This window comes from Adelges cooleyi, unplaced genomic scaffold (genome assembly GCF_023614345.1).
Source record: "Adelges cooleyi isolate 19-005CV unplaced genomic scaffold, UGA_ACOO_1.1 ACOO_flye_CR_arks_rails_tigmint_CR_PRNA_23, whole genome shotgun sequence".
NCBI lineage: Eukaryota > Metazoa > Arthropoda > Insecta > Hemiptera > Adelgidae > Adelges > Adelges cooleyi.
The window spans coordinates 11,218,694-11,241,922 of record NW_026095893.1 but is presented as its reverse complement, the minus strand read 5'-3'; the positions used below and the strand labels follow the sequence as shown (position 1 = coordinate 11,241,922).

Sequence of the window (23,229 nt, the reverse complement as noted above, 5' to 3'; positions counted from 1 at the left end):
ATACAGTAAAACGAAGAATATGGTAATTATAATAATTTATATATTAGGTATAAATTATAATGTATAAATAGGATAGGATGAAAGTATATATGATTTCTAAATGTGCGTTATAGCAAAATAGTAACACAGTAAATAATAATATCTCTTAAAAATATGTACTCGCGCATCAGTAACCAAAGAAATAACTATGCCTACAATCATAATTAATACACTTTATACCTACTGCAATCTGTGTATTACAATAAATTATACAGTGCATTAAAATAAGGCCATTATCATTACGAGGTAACGACTAACGGTACTCATACAAATGCAATTTACTATTTAATTAACGGGCTCGATTTAAAATTAATATTATCAGTAAGATCGAGAAATTGATTTATTTGTAAATTTTGTACAAAAACGTAAAAAAATATTAAAATTATTTGTTTTTTTTAATATGCTTTAAACAATTTCACTTACATATTATGTGATTAAAAATGATTTTCATGTAGAAATGTTGTCATTAGACATCTCTTTGCCTTTTTAGAAACTCATCAAGTAAAAATATATGTAAGACACACACCTATGACTCCTATGAATGAAAAATTTTCGAATTTTAGGATAACCATAAGTATGTATTTTTTGTGAAAATCTGTTATCGACAATTTTAGTATTATGAATTAAGTCTTTAGCGTTGTTGTTGATCATTTTAAGAATTTAATTTTTTTTCACTTTCTTAATTCTTGTTTAAAACTTAAAAAGAGAGGTTTTTTTTTTATTTGTCCGCATACAAACAATAAATAATTTTATGATACTATTTCAAGTTTACTTAACACTCAAATTTTCGATTGTAGTTACGTTCTCGTGGTATTTTTTATGAGTAGGTTTTCCCTTCATTTTTTTACGTACAGATGTTATATGTTATGCTAGTTTGTTTATACTGTTATTTTTTCATTTTTAGTAGATAAATCTGATTAGTTAAAATATTTTTTCTTATAGTTAGTACTCCTTTTTCAAAATTTGAAACAGACCAACCGCTGTCATTGCTCGTCTACAAAAAAATATGTAAATCTTTAAATACTGTGACAAGACAATACCTTTTTTTCTTACTGCGCATTTTCTTATCTTCTGGAAAAACAATTTTGGTGTCCTCGGTTTCTTATCAGTTATTGTCAGTAAAGTAAGTTGTAAACAGCTCACACATTTAAGTAGTTTATTGATCAATGTTTTGTAAATTTTATTTTCTATTTCGTCAGTATAATATTATGGTGAATAATAAATAATAAGTCATACTTACCGTTACTTATGTTAAGCGTTAATAATCTTCCCGGATTGGTATATAGTATACACTGCATGTACCTTACATCTAAATAATTGAACTTAAAATAATAATAATAGTAGTAAAAATAATAATAGAATAGTTGTACATAAATATTATCATGTTAAAGATATTATACAGGGCGCGGCTCGGGACTAAACCTTTTTTTTTTTATATGCTGTTTTGTAGGTTAGTAGAAAGTTAGTAGGGACGTTATTTTATTCTCCGCGACATTCCATTTTTTAATAAGTGTCCTTTGTAGTAGTCTTTGTGGACTTTGGATAACCGCGTTTATGCTTACGGCACAAACTGGTGAGTCGCTGCGGCAATTTCGACTACATTTTAATATTGATCATTACAGTCCGTGCTCATTTCTAAGTCCTTCAGGCGATGGGTAAATTAATTTCGGACGAGTAATGAAAAAGATACCACCAGAGCCAAGAAGAACTGTAAGGGCTTCGAAAAAAGTAGAGTGTGTAAGACAGGCGTTATTGAGAAGCCCTGCTCGTTCTGCATGTCTTCAAACTTGTGTGGATGAAAATAGTCATCACCGGTCACCGCACAGATTATGCAAATAATATTTTCTAATGTCATGTCATAATGTATGTTTCGAATAAATACAATTATTTTTCTCAATAATTGACGATATACCTACTGAGTACTGTTTATTTCAGAAAAGATCTATTCCTGTACCATACCGTAATGTGTAATTTTCCTAATTCCCGAATTTAAAAGAAAAAAGTTTAGCATAATATACATAATTGCAGGATAAGTCAAGTACAGTAAAAACATTAATAGATCAAGACCTAAGTGTAGTTAAAATTAGATAATTGCTTGATCTAAACTAAAAAATAAGGTTTGTTAGGATTGAGATGGTTGTGCTGAATACACGAAAACAAAATTCTTAGTTGGACCAACTATAACTATGGTTAATATGGGACACAATAAATTTATAGTTGGAATAACTAAATAAAAGTAGTATACTTTCGGGCGTAGAGTCAGGGACGGCGCCAAGGGGAGGGGGGGGGCGGTCGCCCCCTCATAACAAATTCTTGCCCTTCTCTCGCCCCCCCCCTAGATATTTTACTAAATAGCATAATTTTAAATATTTGATTATTATTCCTAAAACCCAGATTTTGAATAACTTTCTGTATTTTTATATATACAAATTTAGTTATTAGTTATGACATTGTCACCAAATGTGGCCTTTTTTTATCAATATATTTTGAGTGTTTTTGCAATCGGTTATCAATAATCCATCGCCCATATAATTATGTGTTTTGGTGTATATATATATACATATATATATATATATATATATATATATATAATTATAATATTTACGTTTGTGTGTGTGTTTTCCAAAAATTCAGTGTTTATTGACGGATTGTTTTGGTTTAATAGAATGTAGGTATAACACGATAACTATAATTTCCACTGACTGGTTGCTGGGCGTTTTATAAGCCTTCATTTTTACTTCGACTTTCATAGAGTACAAAGAGAGCTATATGATGGCCGACAGGTAAAAATAACGCTTTTTTAAAAAAGTTGCCTTACTTAAATTGTACACTAGTATATATTGTCCCTTAATCTGTAATAAATTCATATTTTATACTATTTCACTGATAAATAAGTCATTCACTGATAAATCATTATAATTGTTTTTTATTGACAGAAGTAGGTAAAATTATTGTGGTTGCCCCTTCAAAAAATTTACTTGACCTATACCGCCCCCATAGGAAAAAAATTCTGGCGCCGTGCCTGGGTAGAGTTAGACAATAAACATTACAAGTTTAAACTTCGATTTGGCATAATTTTTTTGTTCACATTGTGTTTAGAATAAACTAGGTATAATTATTTAACAATTTTCTTTGTAATTTATTTGAAATACCTGTAAACAGACGTTGTTTCTTTCTGGGTCATATTATCTAGTGATCATGATTTAGTGATTATAGGTAAATATTTTGTTGGTTTTGATTATATTTAATTCAAAACACAAAAATAAAGCGTAAAATATCATATTACACTTCAAAGTTTCAACTCTTTTTAATTAATGTCTAACTCTCATACATTTTAGATTAACTCTAGCTAAGTTTACTTACAGAACATTACAACTTGTATACTATTTACCTCAACAGTCCGGTTTGATAATTTGCCAAAAGTACTATTTTTATAGAGCATTTGCTATCACTATTTTCACGTGCGTTGCACGATCACGCGAATAATTATGTAGAAACAATGGTTAGTATTTTTAATTATTTGGCTGGTTTATACAATACAATCTGGGTATTTACAGTAGAAGTTTCTATTATATATTAGATATTTACAATATTTAACAAAAATATAAGAGACACAATCTTAAAGGTGAACTGTCCGATAAAGTGCCAAAGTGGCTCGCATGTTTTGCAGACAAAAGTTAGAAAACTATAAGTAAAATAATACAGTTATTTATTATTACAGTATTGGTTATAAATTGTAGTTTACAAATAGTATAATATACTTTCATAATAATAATAATTTAATAAAATATTTATTATATGTTCTTTCTATACAGTACACAATTACAAATTGCTGTATAGACAAATTTCTTTTAATTTTTGTAATTCTAACGAATAATTTTTGTAGAAGTCTTTTGTCACTAAGCAGAGGTGAAGCGATACGTTGCCCCGAAAAGAGTCCACAAACTTCCCAGTCATATATTTGGTATTTTTGATGTTGACTATTAACGTAATAAACACGGTTTTACATTCAAAAATCTTTGAAATTTAATTTTTGAACAAAAAGAAAATTAAAGTATTTTATTGTTATTATTCTTTGATCAAATAATCAAAGAAAAAAAATGTAGAAAGAATTTCCAAAAAGAACACATATACGGTACACTCATTACTTTTAAATTTATTCTTTACGAAGTTTAAGTTATTATCGTATGATTTATTTGTGTAGCTATGTGGTGTAAAGGTTTTGAAATACCGAAATACAATGTTAATCATTATCTATAGAAATTAGAATACCGTATACCTGAATATGTATTATTCTGAATTAGAAAGAAATTAGCAGTTGTTAAATTCAAAGTTGATAACACATTATGTATATAGTGATTGTAGTCCTGAGTCCTCACACGTTAGAAGTTACGATTACTGTAAAAACAATTGAGAGACAATATCTTCAAAACAAAATATAGGTTAACGAAAAACAATAGGCGCATAATTAGTAATTACCAATTCTAACAAAAATAGTTCGTATGTATCTACGAATGTCCAAAAAAATACTAAAACAAAAATGATTGCGTAACGGAAATCCTTGATAAAAGTTTCTAGGAAGTAGGAAACTACCTTGAAATTCCAAAACTCACACATAGTATTCAATATTACAACCACACAGGAACAGATAAGGCTACTCCGAAACAGCATGTGCTGTTTATTGTAAATATTTACAATAGTCTTGCCTTTTGCCAGTTATTTAGGCAACGTGAATCCGGCAATAATATACAAATATTCATTCAACCACAAACAAACCCATTAAACAACGTTTACAGATGGTAGACATAAAAATATACAACACATTCCTAAACAGAACATCAGAATTATTATTGTACAACATTTTGTTTGGAAAAAATAGTTTAAGGGAGGTCACTGCACTTCTTTGAATAAAAACATCGAAATTGTAACTATTGTGTGGTATGTATTTGTAAGAGCAGTACGTAGGTATTGGTGCTTAGTAGATATTTTATTAAAGACTTTTTGTAAAAACGCAGACGTTATCTATTAGGGTAGAAAACTGAAAAGTTGAGGGATATTATAACTTTGTATTACTTTATATATTATATAGACTAGGTAAACTAAAAAATGTATGATATACAACCTTGAACTTTTTCAATAAAATATGATAGCAATCAAATAATGCATGTGGAACAATAGCCATGTCTTATATATATATATATATATCATATGCTATTAAATGACTAATATTTTACAGGTGATGTACAACAATTGTAGCATCAGGTTGTCCTAAATAATTATACGCGTTTTAGCGGTCTAAAAAAATATGCATTAGGAAACGAACAAGATGTACTAATTATTAAACATAAATGTACCAGGTCTCGGATTGTTCAAAATTCAATCAAGAATAGCACTAACCTAATTTTGGAAAATGCCGACAAAAGATAAAGAATTTCGATTTCCGCATTTTATATCAAATAATGGATTCAATGATTTTAATATCGACAAAGCTCTGTATTATTTTGTTTAATGTTCATAAGTGTTTCAATGGTTGTAGTGGAAGTCTCACTTTATTACACAGTATTAATGATGTTTCAATTTACATGTTTAAAGGTTGAACCATTTTTGACTAAAAACTGACATTGACTCTTTAAGACCTATATGGTAGGAAATTCACTTTCATCGGTCTCGAAAAGTGATTTATTAAACAAAAACTGTTTAGTATTACAACTTCTAATTTAGCAAATAAAAATAAACTTCTGTAAACTTAAAAAATATATTATTAAATATTAAATTGTTTTAATAGTTTTCAGAGACAAGAGTCAATGAACTAATAAAAAATTCCATAAAAATCTAAATTTAAATGTCATATTGAATGCAATTTATACTAATTTGAATAGTATGGAAAAATTGAAACCACGTTCCAAGACGACTTTCGTAGTAGGCAGTAACAAGTCGAACACTTTTCTTTCACCTTGTCGTAGGTACTATCTTATAAAAATAAAATAAATAAAATAGAATAACAAAATAGATTGACGGCATCGGTTCAAAATTACTTTCGTTGCTTTAAACGAAATCATTTAAGCGGTCTTCTAGTTCTAATCTAATCAACTATTAAATAAATCAAAAAAGTTAAAGAACTTTGACAATAAATTGTATGCTATCACAACAATAAACGCGATTTTGAATTGGAGTATTATTCTCACTTCACATTTATATAATAATACCTGTTATATGTTATATATTTATTATATAATGCCACGTTAAATCTAAAATTAATTTTTCTACACGCATTCCATACGAACAAGTTAGTTAATTCGTAATAATGCTTATAAATGAACTAAATATCAACTATATTTTTTTTTTATTGTAGAGTTGCCAACTGTAAGATTACTTCCAGCGTACTAATCTTAAAGAAGGGTTGTTTGCTATCAATAAAGATAAGTACTTATGAATAAAAATATTTGTTAGCCTATGACCTAGTAGTCGAGGCGTAACTATAACCAAAAAATATTTGTCTTTGAAAAATGTGAGCTATAAGTGGGTAGTATGCAATGTAAAAAATATGACGTAAAATATTAAACGTAAAATTTTAAGCGTCATCTTTTATTGGTATTAAGTATTAGATAGGTAAAATTCACATTACCTGCAGCCTATTCGGAAATGGTTAAGGTCAAGTTTTCTAATTAGTAATTTACAGTATTTATTCAAGTGTTTTATAGATAAAATAACGGTATAATAAACATTGTGTATATGTACTTTGTATTGTAAAACATATGTAATTTTAACTATACCAACACGAGTTCATCAAGTAGGTACAAATTGAAATATACTTACTTCATAATAATTTGAAATATGTAGGACCTATTGTCATAGACCTATAAAGAAATGGACTGTGCCTCCCACACACCCTGCCTATGCTGCCGCGGGGTCAATATCGTTATAAAAATAATATAGAAAGAATAAAAATTGAAAAGACATGGATTAATAAAGTTATATATTATTTATGACAAATAATAGACACATATGGAAGTATATAATAATCAAATAATATTTAATTATTTTTTATTATTGTGTTATTCGAAGTTGTAAAGTATTTAATTTTATTGCTGGGTATAGAATAATTTCGTACATTGTATTCACGGTGTACCTACTGTTTTAAATAAATAGGTATAATATATCGGTACTTTATACTTTAAAAAAAATTATAATTTCATTAAAATTTTATCAATGAACATTCTGTCATAATTTTTATAAAACGTGTAAGTATGTTTTTAAAAACAGCTATTTTTTAAAAAAACTCAAGAGAACTATTGTTTTACTTTTAGTTTTTTTTTATAAATTTCAATAAGAAAAACTGATTTGAGTAAGTACGAGTATAACTTAAATAACAAACTCAAAAATATTTAAATACTAAATTTGAAAAGAATTTGACATCGTGCTTAAATATAATGTTAATAAGTAATTATTAGGTATGTCAGAGAGTGAAAATCCCTCACAGATCTGCATCTAAATTTAAAAAAAAACTGACTAGATATTGTAAAATTAATACCTTTTCAGTTCCTCTTTCAAGCTTACCTAATAGGTATGTATTAATTATAAAAAAATTCACAGTGTATAATAATAGCCTTAATTATGGATAATTAGGGTTAGAATTAACTGAAATAATAAGACATTAAAATATTATAATAATTGTACTCCTGTTATAAGCTCTAGCGGTTAATAGATGTAAGGCTTTTCCAAAGTCGCATAACCAGGGTGTTATACCCTATATATATTTGTATTTTTTTATTTTGCAAGAATGAATTATGCGTTATTATTTATTACACTATTATGAAAAGTTCAAATTCAAGTTTAAATTAAAATCAATTAAAATTTTTTAACATAAAACTTTCGTTATCAGGTATTTCTACTTTCCCATGATATTATTTTTTTTCCATGGGATACCTAACAAATCTCTCTATCTCTTTTAACGATATCGACCCTCGGATCTCTCTCTAGTATCAGTCCATTTCTTTAAAGGTCGATGCATATTGTACATAAGACACATTATTATTGTAGTATTATTATAGGTAAAAACTAGTATCCTTAATCCTACGTTATATAACATAATATATTCGTAGACCGTAGGTAACATAGTTATAGTTTTAATTTGATAAAAATTAAAATGGTTTCTGTTATCACCGATTATTGTCATAAGAGAAGGTGGCGCGGCGGCGGATTGTGTTGATAAAAATCAATTATCCAGACTGTAATCAGTAATATTTATGATAAAAATTTACCATAATGTTGTTTACTTGATTGTAGTTGTAGTGTATAACAATGTGCTCATTAAACATTTTTTTTTCAAATTATAATATTTTGTAATTTAATGTTTATATTTAATTAATTAGAATATTTAATCATGTTTTTATTTTATTTTATATTGGCATTATAATGGAAGTATATTTTACTGCTATGACATCTATTAAACGCTTACAATTGACATTGGCCATCTTAAAGCCTCATGTTGTATCATATCCGTTTTCATTACACGTGAGTACTTCAGCCATCTGCTGTTTGTATACTTAATATTATTCTAAATCTTCTATACTATTATAATAAAAATTTGAAAATTGTGCGACTGAGAAAGAATGAGACGACAGTTGTGTTTTTCATATGAATATTGATTGCTTGCACAGTGTAAGTTTGGCATCTAGCTCTAATTCTTATCTGACATAGCCTCAATTAATATGATAGAAATGTACATAACGGATATAAAAGACATGTAATATCTAACATGCGTATGTGGGACAAATATGCTAAAACTTAAAATAGAACGAGTAGTTTTGGTAGGGACAAGATGTCCACTGACTGAATTTTTTATTTAGTTTGTTGTAGATGTAAAATTTTAGGTTGCATTATGAGATTACCTAATATTTATATTGTATTACTATCCAATCACTACAGATTTTATATATATATTATAAAACATTAAATATATGTTATACCTATAATCAAATATGAGTACTTATACAATTTTAATTAAATTTAAAATTTTTGATTGCAGGATATTAGACGGATAGTTCTTGATAATGGGTTTTATATTGTACGATCGCTACGTCAAACCATTTCACACAAACAAGCGGAGCAGTTTTATAATGAACATAAGTCGAAATTTTTTTATAATCGCCTCCTTTCATTTATGACTAGGTAGGTAATATTTAACACAATAAGAACTTAATGGATAGTATTCACTTCTCACCGAGAACTTTTTGTATTTACTATTATTATTTTATTTGTAGTGGACCATCGGAGTCATATATTTTAGCTAGAGAAGATTCTATTAAATTTTGGAGACATTTAATGGGTCCAACCAAAGTTTTTCAAAGCCAAATAAGCAATCCCGATTCTATTCGAGCAGTTCACGGTCTTACTGATACACGGAATGCAACTCATGGATCGGGTAACATTAGTTATTAACCATACAGTGTAAATTAGTATCATTAAATATATATAACCATTATGTTTGTAATTGTAGATTCCGAAGAATCAGCTCGTCGAGAAATTAGTATTTTATTCCCAGATTTCTCATTTGATCGATGGCAAAATATTGAAGAACCACATTTTAGAAACGGAAAAGTAAAATTCAGTGATAAACAATTTGTTCATAAGATTCTACCAACATAACAGGTTTTATATTAACTTACCTATATAATACAATGAAATTATAGCCTGCAAAAAATATATTTTAAAATCACAATATTGTGTTAAGTTTCTTTTCTAAACTTAGGAAAACTTTTTGAGAAATAATTATACTTTGATTTAAAAATTTTCAAATTTATTACCGTTCCCTTAGTTTTCTTAAATATAAAATTATTTTAGAGCTAAACGTTATAAAATAAACTAAAATATTATTATGATTTATTAATTTAGTATCATTTGTATTAAATTATTTTTATATATTTATATTTGAACCAATTTCCTCATGTAGCATATTTATTAGTCAAAATTGATATCTTAAATGTATTTTATTGGGGCAAAAATTAAAAAAGTTCACCTCTTTAAAATGTATACTTTTTTATACTTTAAATCATAGTGCGCTATAACATTTTAGGTTTTATAAATTTTTAGGCTGCAAAGTGTGAATGAACTAAGTAAAAATGTATCTGGAAAATAATCTCGTTATGTTGTTGATTTGCCTTTTTTAACGATAATAATCAACTCTAATTGTGTCTATTTAAATACTAAAAACCATAATTGTGGATGTGAGTGCTACACTAAAAGCAGGACCTTTAACTACAACAATGTACACCATGATTTTATTTTTAATAAACAGTAAAATTTTGAATATTAATTTTTTAAAAATGGTTTTAGTACTTCAAAACAATATAATAGAAGTCTGTGTACAATTATTTATTTGAAATAAAACAATTAAATTCAACTGGAATATTTTACAAACATTTAATTTAATTAGAATATAAATAATTAAGCCATTGTTTATTGTAATAAATAATAATAAACCTGGCCTATATGTATGTTTTATCATTCGCATCAAAGCATTTGTTTTAAAGTGATTTTATCACTTTAAGCGATTATCATTTATGAAAGCCTGTGAGTTCCATCATTGCAAGTCCCCACTTTGCCCCGACCACACTATGTTGAATTTTTAATATAAGATAAATTAATCCTTTTATTGCATTATTAGATTTTGTTTTGACTACTTAATTAATACATTTATTTATGCAACTCTAGTCATAATAGTCATACTATTTTAGACTGTTTTTGGCTATTGTAATAAGTTTTAAGTATAAGAAACCAAAATATTAAAATGTGATCTACTGTCCACATTATTTTTATAGGTACCTACTACCACAGTCATACAATATTACAACACTTCCAATATTTTATTATTGTTGAAGAAAAACATAATGTAATCAAGAAGGTGGTTTTACGACTTTAATTTAGCAAATAGCACAATTTAGAACAAAGTATGCTATAATATTTTGGGTAATATATTTTTGGATTTATAGTTTTTGTTTATATTTAATAAAACTAGTTGTATAGTAAATATTGTATTGGTTTTTATTTTCAGGTGTCAATTCATTTTTTATACAGCAGAAAAAATGGGATCAATCGCCAAAGTTCTTTATGTTTAATTTTAAACATTAATGTAGTTTTGTTATGCCCATTTTAATATAGTTACTTTAGAAAACAAGAAAACGATTATATTAATAGTTAACCTGTCTAAAATAATTTACTAATCTATGTAAATTAAGAACATTAATTTAAAAGTACAGTTAATTAATTATTATTATAGTAATAGCTGCACCGAGTAACGTATCAGTTATCACATAACCATCATATTATTCTAATTTATTTAAATAATTTTTATGTCGTAAGTTTTTACAAGTTTTTAAATATCTTTAACAGAAAATAATATTAAATCATATTAATCATATTAAAAATTTACAAAAAACAATAGATTCTACTACTATTTTTAAGTCTTAAAAAATGCAATATTAATAAACAAATGTTTATAATATCATGTCATAACATGGTGGTTTATTTTAACTGACTGCAGGTAGGGCCACAACGGTTTTTTAAAAACCTATATTCTAGCTTTATAAAAGTCCTATTAATTTAAATTTTACTTATAATTTACAGGTGTGTATCTAAAAATATTTTGGGAAAAAGTTAAAAATAAATAAGAAAATCTATAATACATTTGTTTTAATTTCATCAGCGTTATTTTGTTTTAATTAAGTATTGGTTTTGAACAAAAATGTTGTTTGTACTATATTTCTAATTAAACATTTTTTTATTAATAATGAGTTTTTCAAGATTTAAAATTAGTAGCATCTATTGTTTTTTTTTTGTAAATCTAGATTTTGAAAGACCCATCTCTATTTGTGAACAATATAGTTCTATGCCCTAAGAATAATATTATATGTGTACAGACCAGACACACTAATATAGTTAAATACACATAATACATCATTATCATTTATGTAGACCTGTGACCACCCCGACAGCAATATTTACCATCCCCACTAGCCCCTACCCTAATGTACTGTTTATTTTTTTAATTTGTGTAAATATAATGGCTAAATGGATTTTTTAAATAATTCTGAAAAAGTATATAGCCCTTATTAAATGCAAGATGTTCAATTAATAACAGTCAAATAAACAAGAATTAATGTAAATAACATGGTTTTGGTGCTAGCTATAAGCTATAATATGTATTATCGCTATGATTCTTTAAACTAAAGACACTTAAGTACATACTATAACAAATCCTTATCTTTTAAATTGCTTTAGGAGTAGGTTTTAGTAGTAAGTAATTTTTAATTATAGTATTATTAAACAACTATAAGTTAATATGGATACGTTTATGACCAAATTATTTTTCTACCGCTGTTATTAACTTATGTAGATTTACACTTTTTAACGACCGCATTTTAGAAGATGTAACAGTTCTACAATTCAATTGTTTTGTATGTTCAATCAATATCAGTCACGTTATGTTAATCCAATATAACATTCCTGTAAGATATTGGCAATAAGGACATAATTTGTCTCCGTTTTTTAGATAGGTACCTGATTATCATTCAGTTCATACATTTTTTAATTACATACGTAATCAGCAATACGTCATTTTTTGGTAGGTATAGGTAAGGTTTTTAAAATTAAGTTGCGGGAAACTATTTTATGACATAATGAGCTCTGGCTGAATTTCTAGAAAATTAGCAAACCTTTTTGTGTATTCCTCTGTGTCAGCATATGCTATTATCAGTGGCGTGTCCAGAACTATTTCATGTATAGGCCACTGTGGTTAGGTTCAGAATGGTTTTATTTCTGGAGGAGCTCGGCCTTCTTGCATCATCCCTAATGTAATCCTTGGAAACTATACGATTTAATTTCAATTAATTAAATTGAACATATTTTTATCATAATATCATTAACATATAATAGTTATGAATTTGGATTGATACATATTTCTTTTGATTTTGGTAAATTATTATAAGAGTTTATTGGCGTGAAATCGAATGCATGTATATTGTACCTAAGGTACTTAATAAAAACAAATAAATTGACATCAGTAAACGTATGCACTTTATACTACTTAACAATTATATTATACATATGATATACAATAAAAGACAAATAGTATTTCGAACAAGGCGTAAAATAAGTACCTTATTTTGAAAAATCGCGTTATTTAAAGTCCGATTTTAATCATGTTTAAAAACTAAAACTAGTCCATTTTGGGCGACTTGACGAACGGGTTAACTGTTAAAATCGTTAGTATAATCTATCCTAAGTGCGTTTAACCTTTGACGGAAGTCCGTGTTCACTACAAGATTTTCCACCATTGCAATGGCGCTAATTAAACTGTAAACATAAAGTACACAATTCTACTTTGAACGCTTTTACGTTACCTATTAACTGATTATTGTTATACTAATACATAGTTTAATCTATGCCTCTCAAGTACAGGAGGGAGTGCAAGTATCTTAAGGAATTTGCAATGAGTATGAACTCTCGTGGATATTCTCATATATGATATACGTATGGATACAGTACCTACATGTTTAAACTAAAGCTAAGAAGGTAATTAGTAGTTCCGAGTATATTAAATAATTAACAAGAAAATATTGACGAAGGAAAAACGTCCAGACAGCTAATTTTAAAAACTTGGTACTTTTAAGTGAGAGTCCAGAAGAGTTCCTGAAAAATTTCTATTTTTCTCTAAATATTTACACAAATATATATTTAATTTGTCCGGAGATAATATAACTCGGTAAAAAAATAAACCCGTTTCAAACTTTTATTTTAAATGTGTAAAATGGATGTTCGATTCTGGAAAGCATATTTAGTTTAAGAATTTTTTTTTTGCTTAGGAGAAAAATATGAATTTTGGTTGGATCTTTATCCGAACTCCTGCTTAAAAGTCATACTCAATATTTTTCATAAAATTAAGCAGTGTTAAACCTGTAGTCTGTACAGCGGTTACTCGACACGAATGTTGTTAAGTTTACAACACTAACGTTTAAAACGGAGCGAGAATAAGTGCCGAGACCATGCGTCAAAGTAATATATTATGTAGAGTCAAGGGTGTAATATAATGTATATATTATACGAATATCTTGTATAACTTTACTGTTGCATGTTTTATACTTGCTTGTTTTACTATACATGATTTACACGGTACATTACTCTTTTAAGTTTAGAAAAATAAAACAACTAACAAAAAAAATGTATAATTACAGTGTTTAATTTTGAAATATTTATTTACAACAAAAAACCACATAGAAAATATTTCAACTTTAACTTAATAATTTCATTTATGTGACGTGTACTGTTTATTTTTGTATACTGTTAACGTGAATCGTAGGCTTCTGCCTATAAGTAAATTAAAAACTTAAATTATTCATAAAAAAAAAAACTGGCTCCGTTTGGGTTTCCGTCCAATTGCTTATAGTTTAGTTTGCTACTATTATACGTAGGTACCTACCACTATAACATTATAATTTTTGTTGAACTGACTGACGTCATAGAGTGAGATAGTGATCAATTATTTTTCCGATTCCAAAATTTCAATAGTTAACACACCTACTATGCAGCGATTGCGTGATTTGTGGCAATGTGGTCTATAAACAACTTGATCATAATAATATTATAGGGCCGTCGCCGAGTCGAGTGCAAATAGCTTTCAAAAACCATATCCACATTTATATTCCATAGTCTATAAAACCCCTTAAAATAAAGATTGTAGAACCAGATACAACCCTTTTTATTGAGTGTCGAACATGAGTCAACCATAATTATTGTATTCAAAATTATCACAAAAATGTTATTATCTTACCGTTGTTTAATGCCACTTGGGTTCCGACTGAATTAAATGTAACAAATAATAGACAAATTCACTTGGTCCTATGTAGTATGTGCAGTTAAAAATACAACCGTTAGCATATTGTAAGTTTTTAATTAAACTCATTAAATAGCACAAGTACAATTAATTAATTTTATTTTGGGTACGTAGAAAAATATTTGTTAAGCGTAAAAAATAAAATAAAGTTTTTATGAAAAAACATATATTTGTGTAACCAATTTACCCAATCAGTAAAATGCTAAGTAACATTAAATTACAACACAATACATACATGAGTCTAACAGAACAAAATGTTTTATATACAGAAAATTATAAGCAATATTACTAATTAGTAATTATTTTTCATTTTTACAGAAGACATTTGAATTATAGTATTTTAAGTGGAACGGAAAAGGCCAAAAGGGCTATTTATTAAAATGTCAATAGATAAACAATATTTGATATAAATTGATTTAAAAGCCATTTTAAATATGCCAACTAATTTAAGGCAAATTAATTTTAGGTTTTTCTAGTTATAACAATTTTAAAGTTATTTTTCTCTGATTTGTGGTGAATGTTTATTAAAAAAATGAGTTTCGTAAAAGTCATTTTTTGGTTTTTCTATTAGATGGATATTATTTTGTTTTTATAGAATGCTTACTATTTTTCTTATGGAGTCTAAGAGATCACCTTTTTATTTTGACAATTTAAAAAAAGAATCCGCCTTTTAGATGAGATAAGTTAATGTTATAACAAAAAAGAAAAAATTTAAATTAATCGATAGACATCTTAGAAAGTAACTCTAACTTTGCGTTTTAATCTATACTTGTAAACAATGTGATTCTTTTGCCCTGCCCCCCTTTCTTAATAAATCTCGTCAAAACAAACCTTAGTTTTTATTTTTTAATCAAATATTACGAATGTTGTCAAATGTGATGTAAAACAAAATTGTATTATAAAGACTTAGTTAAATGTAATGTATTAAGTATACAGAATAATTTACCCATACAAATATTGATGGGTCATATTTTGTTATATAAAAAAAATTACTAAATAATTTGTTTGCCTCGTGTGTAACAATATACAGACAAACAAATATACTCATCATTAATCGCTACGTTTATTTTATAAATCGCTATTAAACAAAATTATATTTTACACTATGAGCATCATTTATCAATTGCATAATTATCAATTGTTTTTTTGTATTTATAAACACAGCTCTTCGAGATCAGAATGGCTGCCACATTTGACCAATGTGATCTTGCCCGACTTGTACACGTACATGTCCAAGTCGTCTCGCCTCGAGTTGCCTTCGGTCAATCCGTTTAAGTTCGTCCTGTTCGTTCGTATGGAATATCCTCTTCTCCATTCTGATAACGTTGTCGACCGTACCGACGGCGACCTGGTGTGATGAGTATTTGATCTCCCAACCCCACCCCGTCGGAAATGACGCAGCTTCACTCGGAATTCGCGTTTAAATTTTTCCTGAAAACGTGAAACTTTCATTATCAGCGAAACCATATTAATAGCTAATGTGGGTAACCGCCGCGTCAAGGGTTGTCTTAAAGCTCGGAATAATGTCGAACGCACTGCTAAAACGAAATATCAGTTAGGGGTAAAAAGTAAACTTATCCGACAGACGCAGGTACAGGTATAGTGGAAAGCATTCAATATAGGTTTTAAAAGGGTATAATGTAATGTTGAGTTATTAATATTTTCGATAAACTAAGTACTAACAGATACAGCAACCATGTCCGAAAATCTCCCAAATGATACATGTTTTATAAGATTATCAAATTACATTTTTAATGATGTTATTTTTTAACTAATAATAAAATCTCCATTTATTAAAAAACACAATATACATTTTTCCCCCTTTTAGCTTACAAATAAACTCACAAAGAAAGATTTGATCAATATTTATGAATAGTAGTGTGAATAATTATAATTGCACGCGTTATGTAGCCATGACCTGCGAATTCTTAGGTACTATATACAGGACCGGTTATTAGACACTAATTATCTATCGAAGTTGTTGAAATTTTGTAGTTTTTATTTTTGGAGATAGTTAACTGAAGTACTATCTCCAAACTAGTACTATGTCTGTTATTATACAATATAAGAAAATATTTAAATTATTATTTTTTACAATTTGTTTACAGAGCTCTATCAATACTTTTAAAACTTAAATGAGAACGTAATATATATAATTATATTTTTAATTAAGAATAATTTACGTAACATTTTGACTGGTCTTTAATTAGTTTTGGATAGTTACTTTTAAAGTTATTAGAGTTTAAAATTTAAATATATGTATGTATTGTTTCTTATAGTTCTGGAAATTACTTTAAAATGTAAATATCTAGTAATTTTATAATATTATTGTAAAATAACGTAAATATACGGTTTTAAAAAATAAAAACTATAAAATTGAAATTATTTTAGGAGAAAATAAGTGTCTTATCCTAAATGAATCGCCCTGTATAGTTTTTTTTAAAAATATTTGGTAACCATCATAGTGTATACTAGGTATTGCAATATTACACGTCATAAATCATAATAAATCACTCACGTTGTAAATGCCGTAAATAAAGGGATTGTAACAGCTGTTACTCATCGCCAACCAATCGCAGCAAAAAAAAACGATGTTGATGTAACGAAACCTGCAAATAATGAGTCAAGTAGATTGTTTATAACTATTGTGTGATTAACAACAACATTTTACTATATAACGATGGAATTAATCACTCCGTCGTTTTGTGTGAAATTGTTATACTTACTGATTAATTGATGGAAAAATGTCCTGAAGTACATTGTACGTTTGCAATGGCAGCCAACACAAAACGAACAGTCCAACGACGATTACTAACATTTTTATAACCTATTACACAATACAATATAATTCGTTGTTAAAAATCTTAACAAAATTAATATTCCATAGCCATAAATACAGAAAACTCAAAAATTTAATTTAAGTTATAAACTGTACTCAACTACTATTTATGGAACACCTTCTTTACGGGATTTACATTTTTAATTAAATTCCAACAACAGAATGGACATTAATATTCTTTATACAACGGACTATCAATTGCATACAATGAAACGATAACATAGATGTTATTTTAGCATTTATCCTTTTTTTATTGTAAGAAAATAAGGTCATAACAATAAGGCATCTTCATTTATTCCATTCAATTTAAGTCTTGTTAGTATACGTTTTTAAAATGGTACTATGTTTATTAACCGAATGATTAGATTGATATTGATGGTGTGCAGTTAAATAGTGCTCCAATAAATTTGTTTGTTTAATATTAATCAGTTATTATTTTTATAAAATTTTAACTGACTAATCTAGAAGTACTGATGCCAAAAACTATACAGTTGCTTTTGATAATGATTGTTATTTCCGAGTAGTCGAAAATTGTTTGACTAGTCAAAATGCTATGTGCGGTAGGTATGCGTATTTTGTATACATTTTAGCTTCGATGCGAAAGCTCAGAATGTATTGGCCTTATAATGATTTGTTATTTTTGTGTGTGAAAACACGAGAACTTTTGTGGACCGATTTATTCGTGTGGCATCTCTTTAGGTCCGAAATCATATGCAGCTGGTACTTCGGTGGGTCAAAAGTTGAAAAAGTAAATTCCTTCACTTGTGTTGGATTTGATTGTGATAAAATCACATTCAGAATTAAACATTAGTTTGGTCCAATTTTTCTAACTTTTTCCATACTGATCTATACCGTACTTGATTTGGACTGTGCTGGCCTAAACTGTGCTTGGTCTATGCTACGTTAAGCTGTTTTTTTTTATTTATTGGATTGGGCTGATTTCGCTACAACGTTAATTTAAATATTATTATTCTTTCCCTTCAATGAATGTTTATTTTTGTATAGTATGACTTATAATTTCCTAAAAAATGAAAAAAAAATTAGATAATTTAGACTTCAATATTATAATATAAGTGTCTGCTAATTGTATTTAATTTACCTAGCTTTTTAAAACGTTTATTTAATATAAAATCAAGAGTATTATTAATTTTACTAAAAAAAAAACTGTGCGATAAATCACGAATGTCGCCATTTTTTATCCTTAAAAATGAGCTTAAAAACTCGTTTTCATATAATACAGTGAAAAATGTAATACGTATTGCTATACGCGTTATCAGTATTCGCATTCTTGCTTTTAGACAAAGTGTTTCTCTCTGTTTGTCACCTAATGTTACCTATTTATTAAACGAAGCAGATAAAACACAAGATATTTATTATTTCCACACATACAAGAACACACGAATTCAATTAACTGTTTGCAATACATTTCTAAATAAATTATTGTAATAATATGTTCGTTTTTTTCTTAAAATTATTTTTATGAATAGAAATTCATTAAATGCGATTACGATATAAAAACAATTACATCTGTTACGTTTGTAATTTTATTCCACTATACGTTTGTCATATTATTTCATTTAAGTCCGTAAAATAAAATACATAATTATATTCTCAAAACTGTTTTTACAGTCGTATTTTAAAAGCAAATTGTAGAAACAGATTGTATTTTATGAAAAGTCATCGTCCCTACATTGACTATAAAATTTAATTAAAGATTTAATTAATGTTCAGCATTTTCGTGGTACTTTATACGGTGAAAGTTCTATAACACTAACGGTACCCTTGCGTCAAATCGTTTTTTTTAAAAGTGATTATTTATCTTTTACGAATGTATTGTTACTTCTAATTAGTCGATTCGTTGACATTATATTAATGTTTTTTACTAGTAGGGACTAGGGCCGTACACATACATTTTTCAAGGTAGAAGGTAAGGTCAACGCCGTAGCAAAGGATAGCGGACATTGGCTTGAGCCCAACTATGTCTTACATCCAAAAGAAAGTAAAATCCCAGAATTTTTCTTTTCATCATGTAATTTTTGGTTAATCTAATATGGTAGCTCAATTGTCTGTTATGAGGTCATAATAGGAATTACTTTTGTAATAATATTGTGTAGTTGTAAGTTTGTATTATATTTTAATTGGCGGGTTTTTTGATTTATTTTATTTTATTGTTTTTTTTTTTGCACGTAGCGTAAAAGTATAAAGAAGTTCTTATTTAGCAAGTGTTATTTTTTATTTACATTTAAAGTTATTTAATTAATAATTATAAACAAAATTACAATAGACGAGGTTATGTCGTTTTTTTTTATTTGTGTTAATAACGATTTTTCATTCAATATTGAAATGCCTCCTAACTAAATGTTTTCTTGCGTGTTTTACAAAAACGAAAATTATATCGTGCAAAAACATTTTTAAATAATTAACATTGAACAGATTACAGTGCTAACATAATTAATTGTTTTTGAAAGGGTGTTTGTGAATTACTTTTAGTATACGTTTATTTAACTACATATTAATCAGCATGAATGGTAATAATAAAAACAAAATATTTTTTTTTTTGGTAAGCCTCGAGCTTTAAGAAGCTCGAGGTAATTATTTTTATAGTATGTGATTTTTATGATAATACTTTAAATTTTTGTACAGATTGTTTACATTATTAAAAATATAATAATTAATCTTGAATTTTAGGCGTATGCAGAGTTATGAAGCGTTTGTATAAATACATAACTGTACTTCCGCTTGCCATCAAGTAGACAGTTTTTTTTAGATATTGTATGAGAAACAAAGTCCAATATATTTTGTTTTTAATTATTATGTTTACAGAACAGTTTTATAAAACCCGGTCACAACTGCAAACACAATAATTAAATTAAAATAAAATAATAAATAAACAATTAAATGTTGCGATGAAAATATAACAAGGAATGTGTTACAGAATACTTGTGTTTAAACATTGTGAATGTGTGTTTGTTACAAAAATACACTTCATTTTCGAATGGCTTAACATTTTTCCAATCCTAAAAAATTGCTCAGCAAAGCTCTAACGATAATAGTATAATACATTAAATACAATTTTTTTATTAGTTTTATAACACAAAGTATTATTAGCCTAGTAAATAAAGGATATTAAAGTACTATTATAGTGATAGAGGGAAAATAGGAAAAATAGCCAATCAAACAATGTGCTAGGGGGAACATGTCATAGTTTACAATTTGTTTAGCTTCGATGCGTAGCTAAAACGGTATTGTTTTTACAATGTTGTATTTATATTTCAGAAATCATACCTGGAAGATACTTTATTGGGCTACAAGTTTAAAAAGTTTACCCCTCCCCCTGGGAAAAAACAATATATAAATGTACCTAAATTTTAAACTCTAATAAATTTAAAAGTAACTATTAAAAACTGGTTATTGACGAGTCATATTTGTAAAATAACATAAATAAAATTGTTTCACATAGAAAAATACCAAATTGTAACATTTTACAAAAAAAAAAAGAGTGTCTTACGTTAAAGTGATTACTCTGCATAGTTAAAAATACGTTTTTCTGATAACAATGTTTTTTCTAGAATTGTTCAAACACTGCTAAAAAATAAAATACTATACATTTAATTAATGGGATTGGTGGCTAAATGTAATCTCATAAAACGTACATATTGTATTTAGATATTATGCAAATCTGAGAAGGTATATTCGGGACTGCGACAAATAAATCATATTCACGCTTTTGTAGATTTTTTTAATTATAAAAAGCTTTTGTACTTATAATACGCATTTAATTGTAAGTTATGCAAAAAAAATATTAAATCTGCTACCCAACAAAAAATACGCTGTTCTTTTGAATCGTAAATATAATCTTAAACGGGGGAAAAAACGTTGTATGAACTTCATTGTGTTTTAAAGAGCAAACTTATATTTTAATAAGTACATTAGAGTACGTTAGCCCTATACAGGTTTAATTTAGTTGTTGTCTCTGGAGGGTTCGCCCCGTATAGTGTTTTGTAATAATATACAACTTGGTAAATTGCATTGTTGAAACGCAAATTCATACGGACGGCCCGGCGGTATTGTTTTCTAGCGCCCATTAGTGACAGAGGGCGTTTCGTACAATAATATGCTTTTTAACCGAGTAAGGTATATTTAGTATACTGTAACCGTGGAACATATTATATAGGTAATAAGGCTCTGCTAGGTGGCTTATAACCATGTTTGATTTATAGTGTGTGTACTCAACGGGTGTGTTCTCACGATCGTCGCTCTAATGTAATCTTATTAACGGTTCTCCAGACAGTATTAACAAATTTATATAATAAACGCTTCAATTCTCCACCCTCCTCCCCGTGTTTCTGATCAGCTCCATTGTTTCTTTGCACTACAACGGAAATGAGTTTCGACACGAATAATGCAAAATGGAATAGACCATAGTCCCTCGAATTAGGGGATACGCGCAGCACGTAAGCCTAGATTAATTTTGTTGTTATCCGGCGAACGAATAATAATAAACAAATTAATTAATTAATAGGCGTAAGATATAAATGCCATATATGTGTGGGCATAATAGTCGGCGTGTGTACTCCACAAGGATAATTCGTTTAAAAACATGTACTTATTATTAATAAATTGTTGTTATGAGTTATTGGTGTCATAATAATATAGATACACTTTATTGTTTTATACTACTTGTAGTTTTTATTTAATGAAATTTCCAAATTAGAACAATTACACGAGCCCTTATATGTTAATTTTGAATTAAGTAATAACGATTTAATTGTTTCATTCGCCGGTATTAATAACGAGTGAGTTCAGTTTTTTAACAGTAAATAACAGTACATTTTACGTTTGTTATTCAGCTGAGATCAAAACATAAACTAATGAGGGCAATGAATTTTTTTTTTTAGTTTCTCGGTCAATAGTTAGTAAGATGAACGATGTCATGTTCAAGAATCACATGTGCGATATGCTTTGCAGTTACATTACTGTGTTATGACTTACATTTTTCACCTGGGTTCAAGAATTCTGCTGCTTCAGTAAATGCAATGTTTTTTTACTCTATATCTCGTCATAAGGGTTTTCAATTTCTACTTTTTTTACTTGTTTAAAATGTTCATACATATTTTCTCTAGCAGTATTGTTTCTTCGGAAAATGTTTTTCTTAATGGTGTTTTAGATATCTATTTATTTGCTTGAGTATTTTTACAGCTCTAAAGTGATATGAATGGATTACAACGCAGTGATGATACCATTATATATGTAAATTCATATTATATTTCCGTACACAAGTATTAAAATACCCTACTATTTTTTTTATACTAGTATATTTATATTCTTTAAACATGATATACATTAAATGTTTAATTGTATAGTTATAGAATAATAGTGTAAACAATTTTTAGTCAATGCGATAAATCAGTTTTTGATGCAGTTTATAAAAAATACAATTCAACGTATTTATTAATTTGCA

The 23,229-nt window shown here is 27.5% G+C and overlaps 2 protein-coding genes across 4 annotated transcripts in view; one reads left to right on the top strand and one right to left on the bottom strand.

Moving 5' to 3' along the window:
• The first annotated feature begins 8,314 nt into the window (after positions 1-8,314).
• On the top strand, positions 8,315-11,828 carry LOC126835448 (nucleoside diphosphate kinase 6-like). 3 transcript variants are annotated; one of them, XM_050568044.1, is made up of 6 exons: positions 8,315-8,553; positions 9,068-9,210; positions 9,303-9,463; positions 9,539-9,639; positions 10,860-10,988; positions 11,093-11,828. In XM_050568044.1, the coding sequence occupies exons 1-5, from the start codon at positions 8,455-8,457 to the stop codon at positions 10,932-10,934; spliced, it is 579 nt and encodes a 192-aa protein (XP_050424001.1). In that variant the 5' UTR covers positions 8,315-8,454; the 3' UTR covers positions 10,935-10,988; positions 11,093-11,828. The 3 variants fall into 3 exon arrangements, with proteins under 3 accessions (XP_050424001.1, XP_050423999.1, XP_050424002.1); XM_050568042.1 differs by having other exon boundaries at positions 10,860-11,007; XM_050568045.1 differs by lacking the exon at positions 11,093-11,828 and having other exon boundaries at positions 8,317-8,553; positions 9,539-9,690; positions 10,860-10,983.
• A 4,152-nt stretch (positions 11,829-15,980) lies between these two features.
• Positions 15,981-23,229, bottom strand: part of LOC126835443 (RYamide receptor) — a 49,446-nt gene continuing 42,197 nt past the window's right edge. Inside the window, exons 7-9 of the mRNA XM_050568034.1 lie at positions 17,656-17,756; positions 17,448-17,538; positions 15,981-16,360 (exon numbers count right to left, since the gene is read on the bottom strand). Coding sequence (XP_050423991.1) covers positions 16,082-16,360; positions 17,448-17,538; positions 17,656-17,756 — 471 coding nt within the window. The 3' untranslated portion in view covers positions 15,981-16,081. The remainder of the gene's footprint in view (positions 16,361-17,447; positions 17,539-17,655; positions 17,757-23,229) is intronic.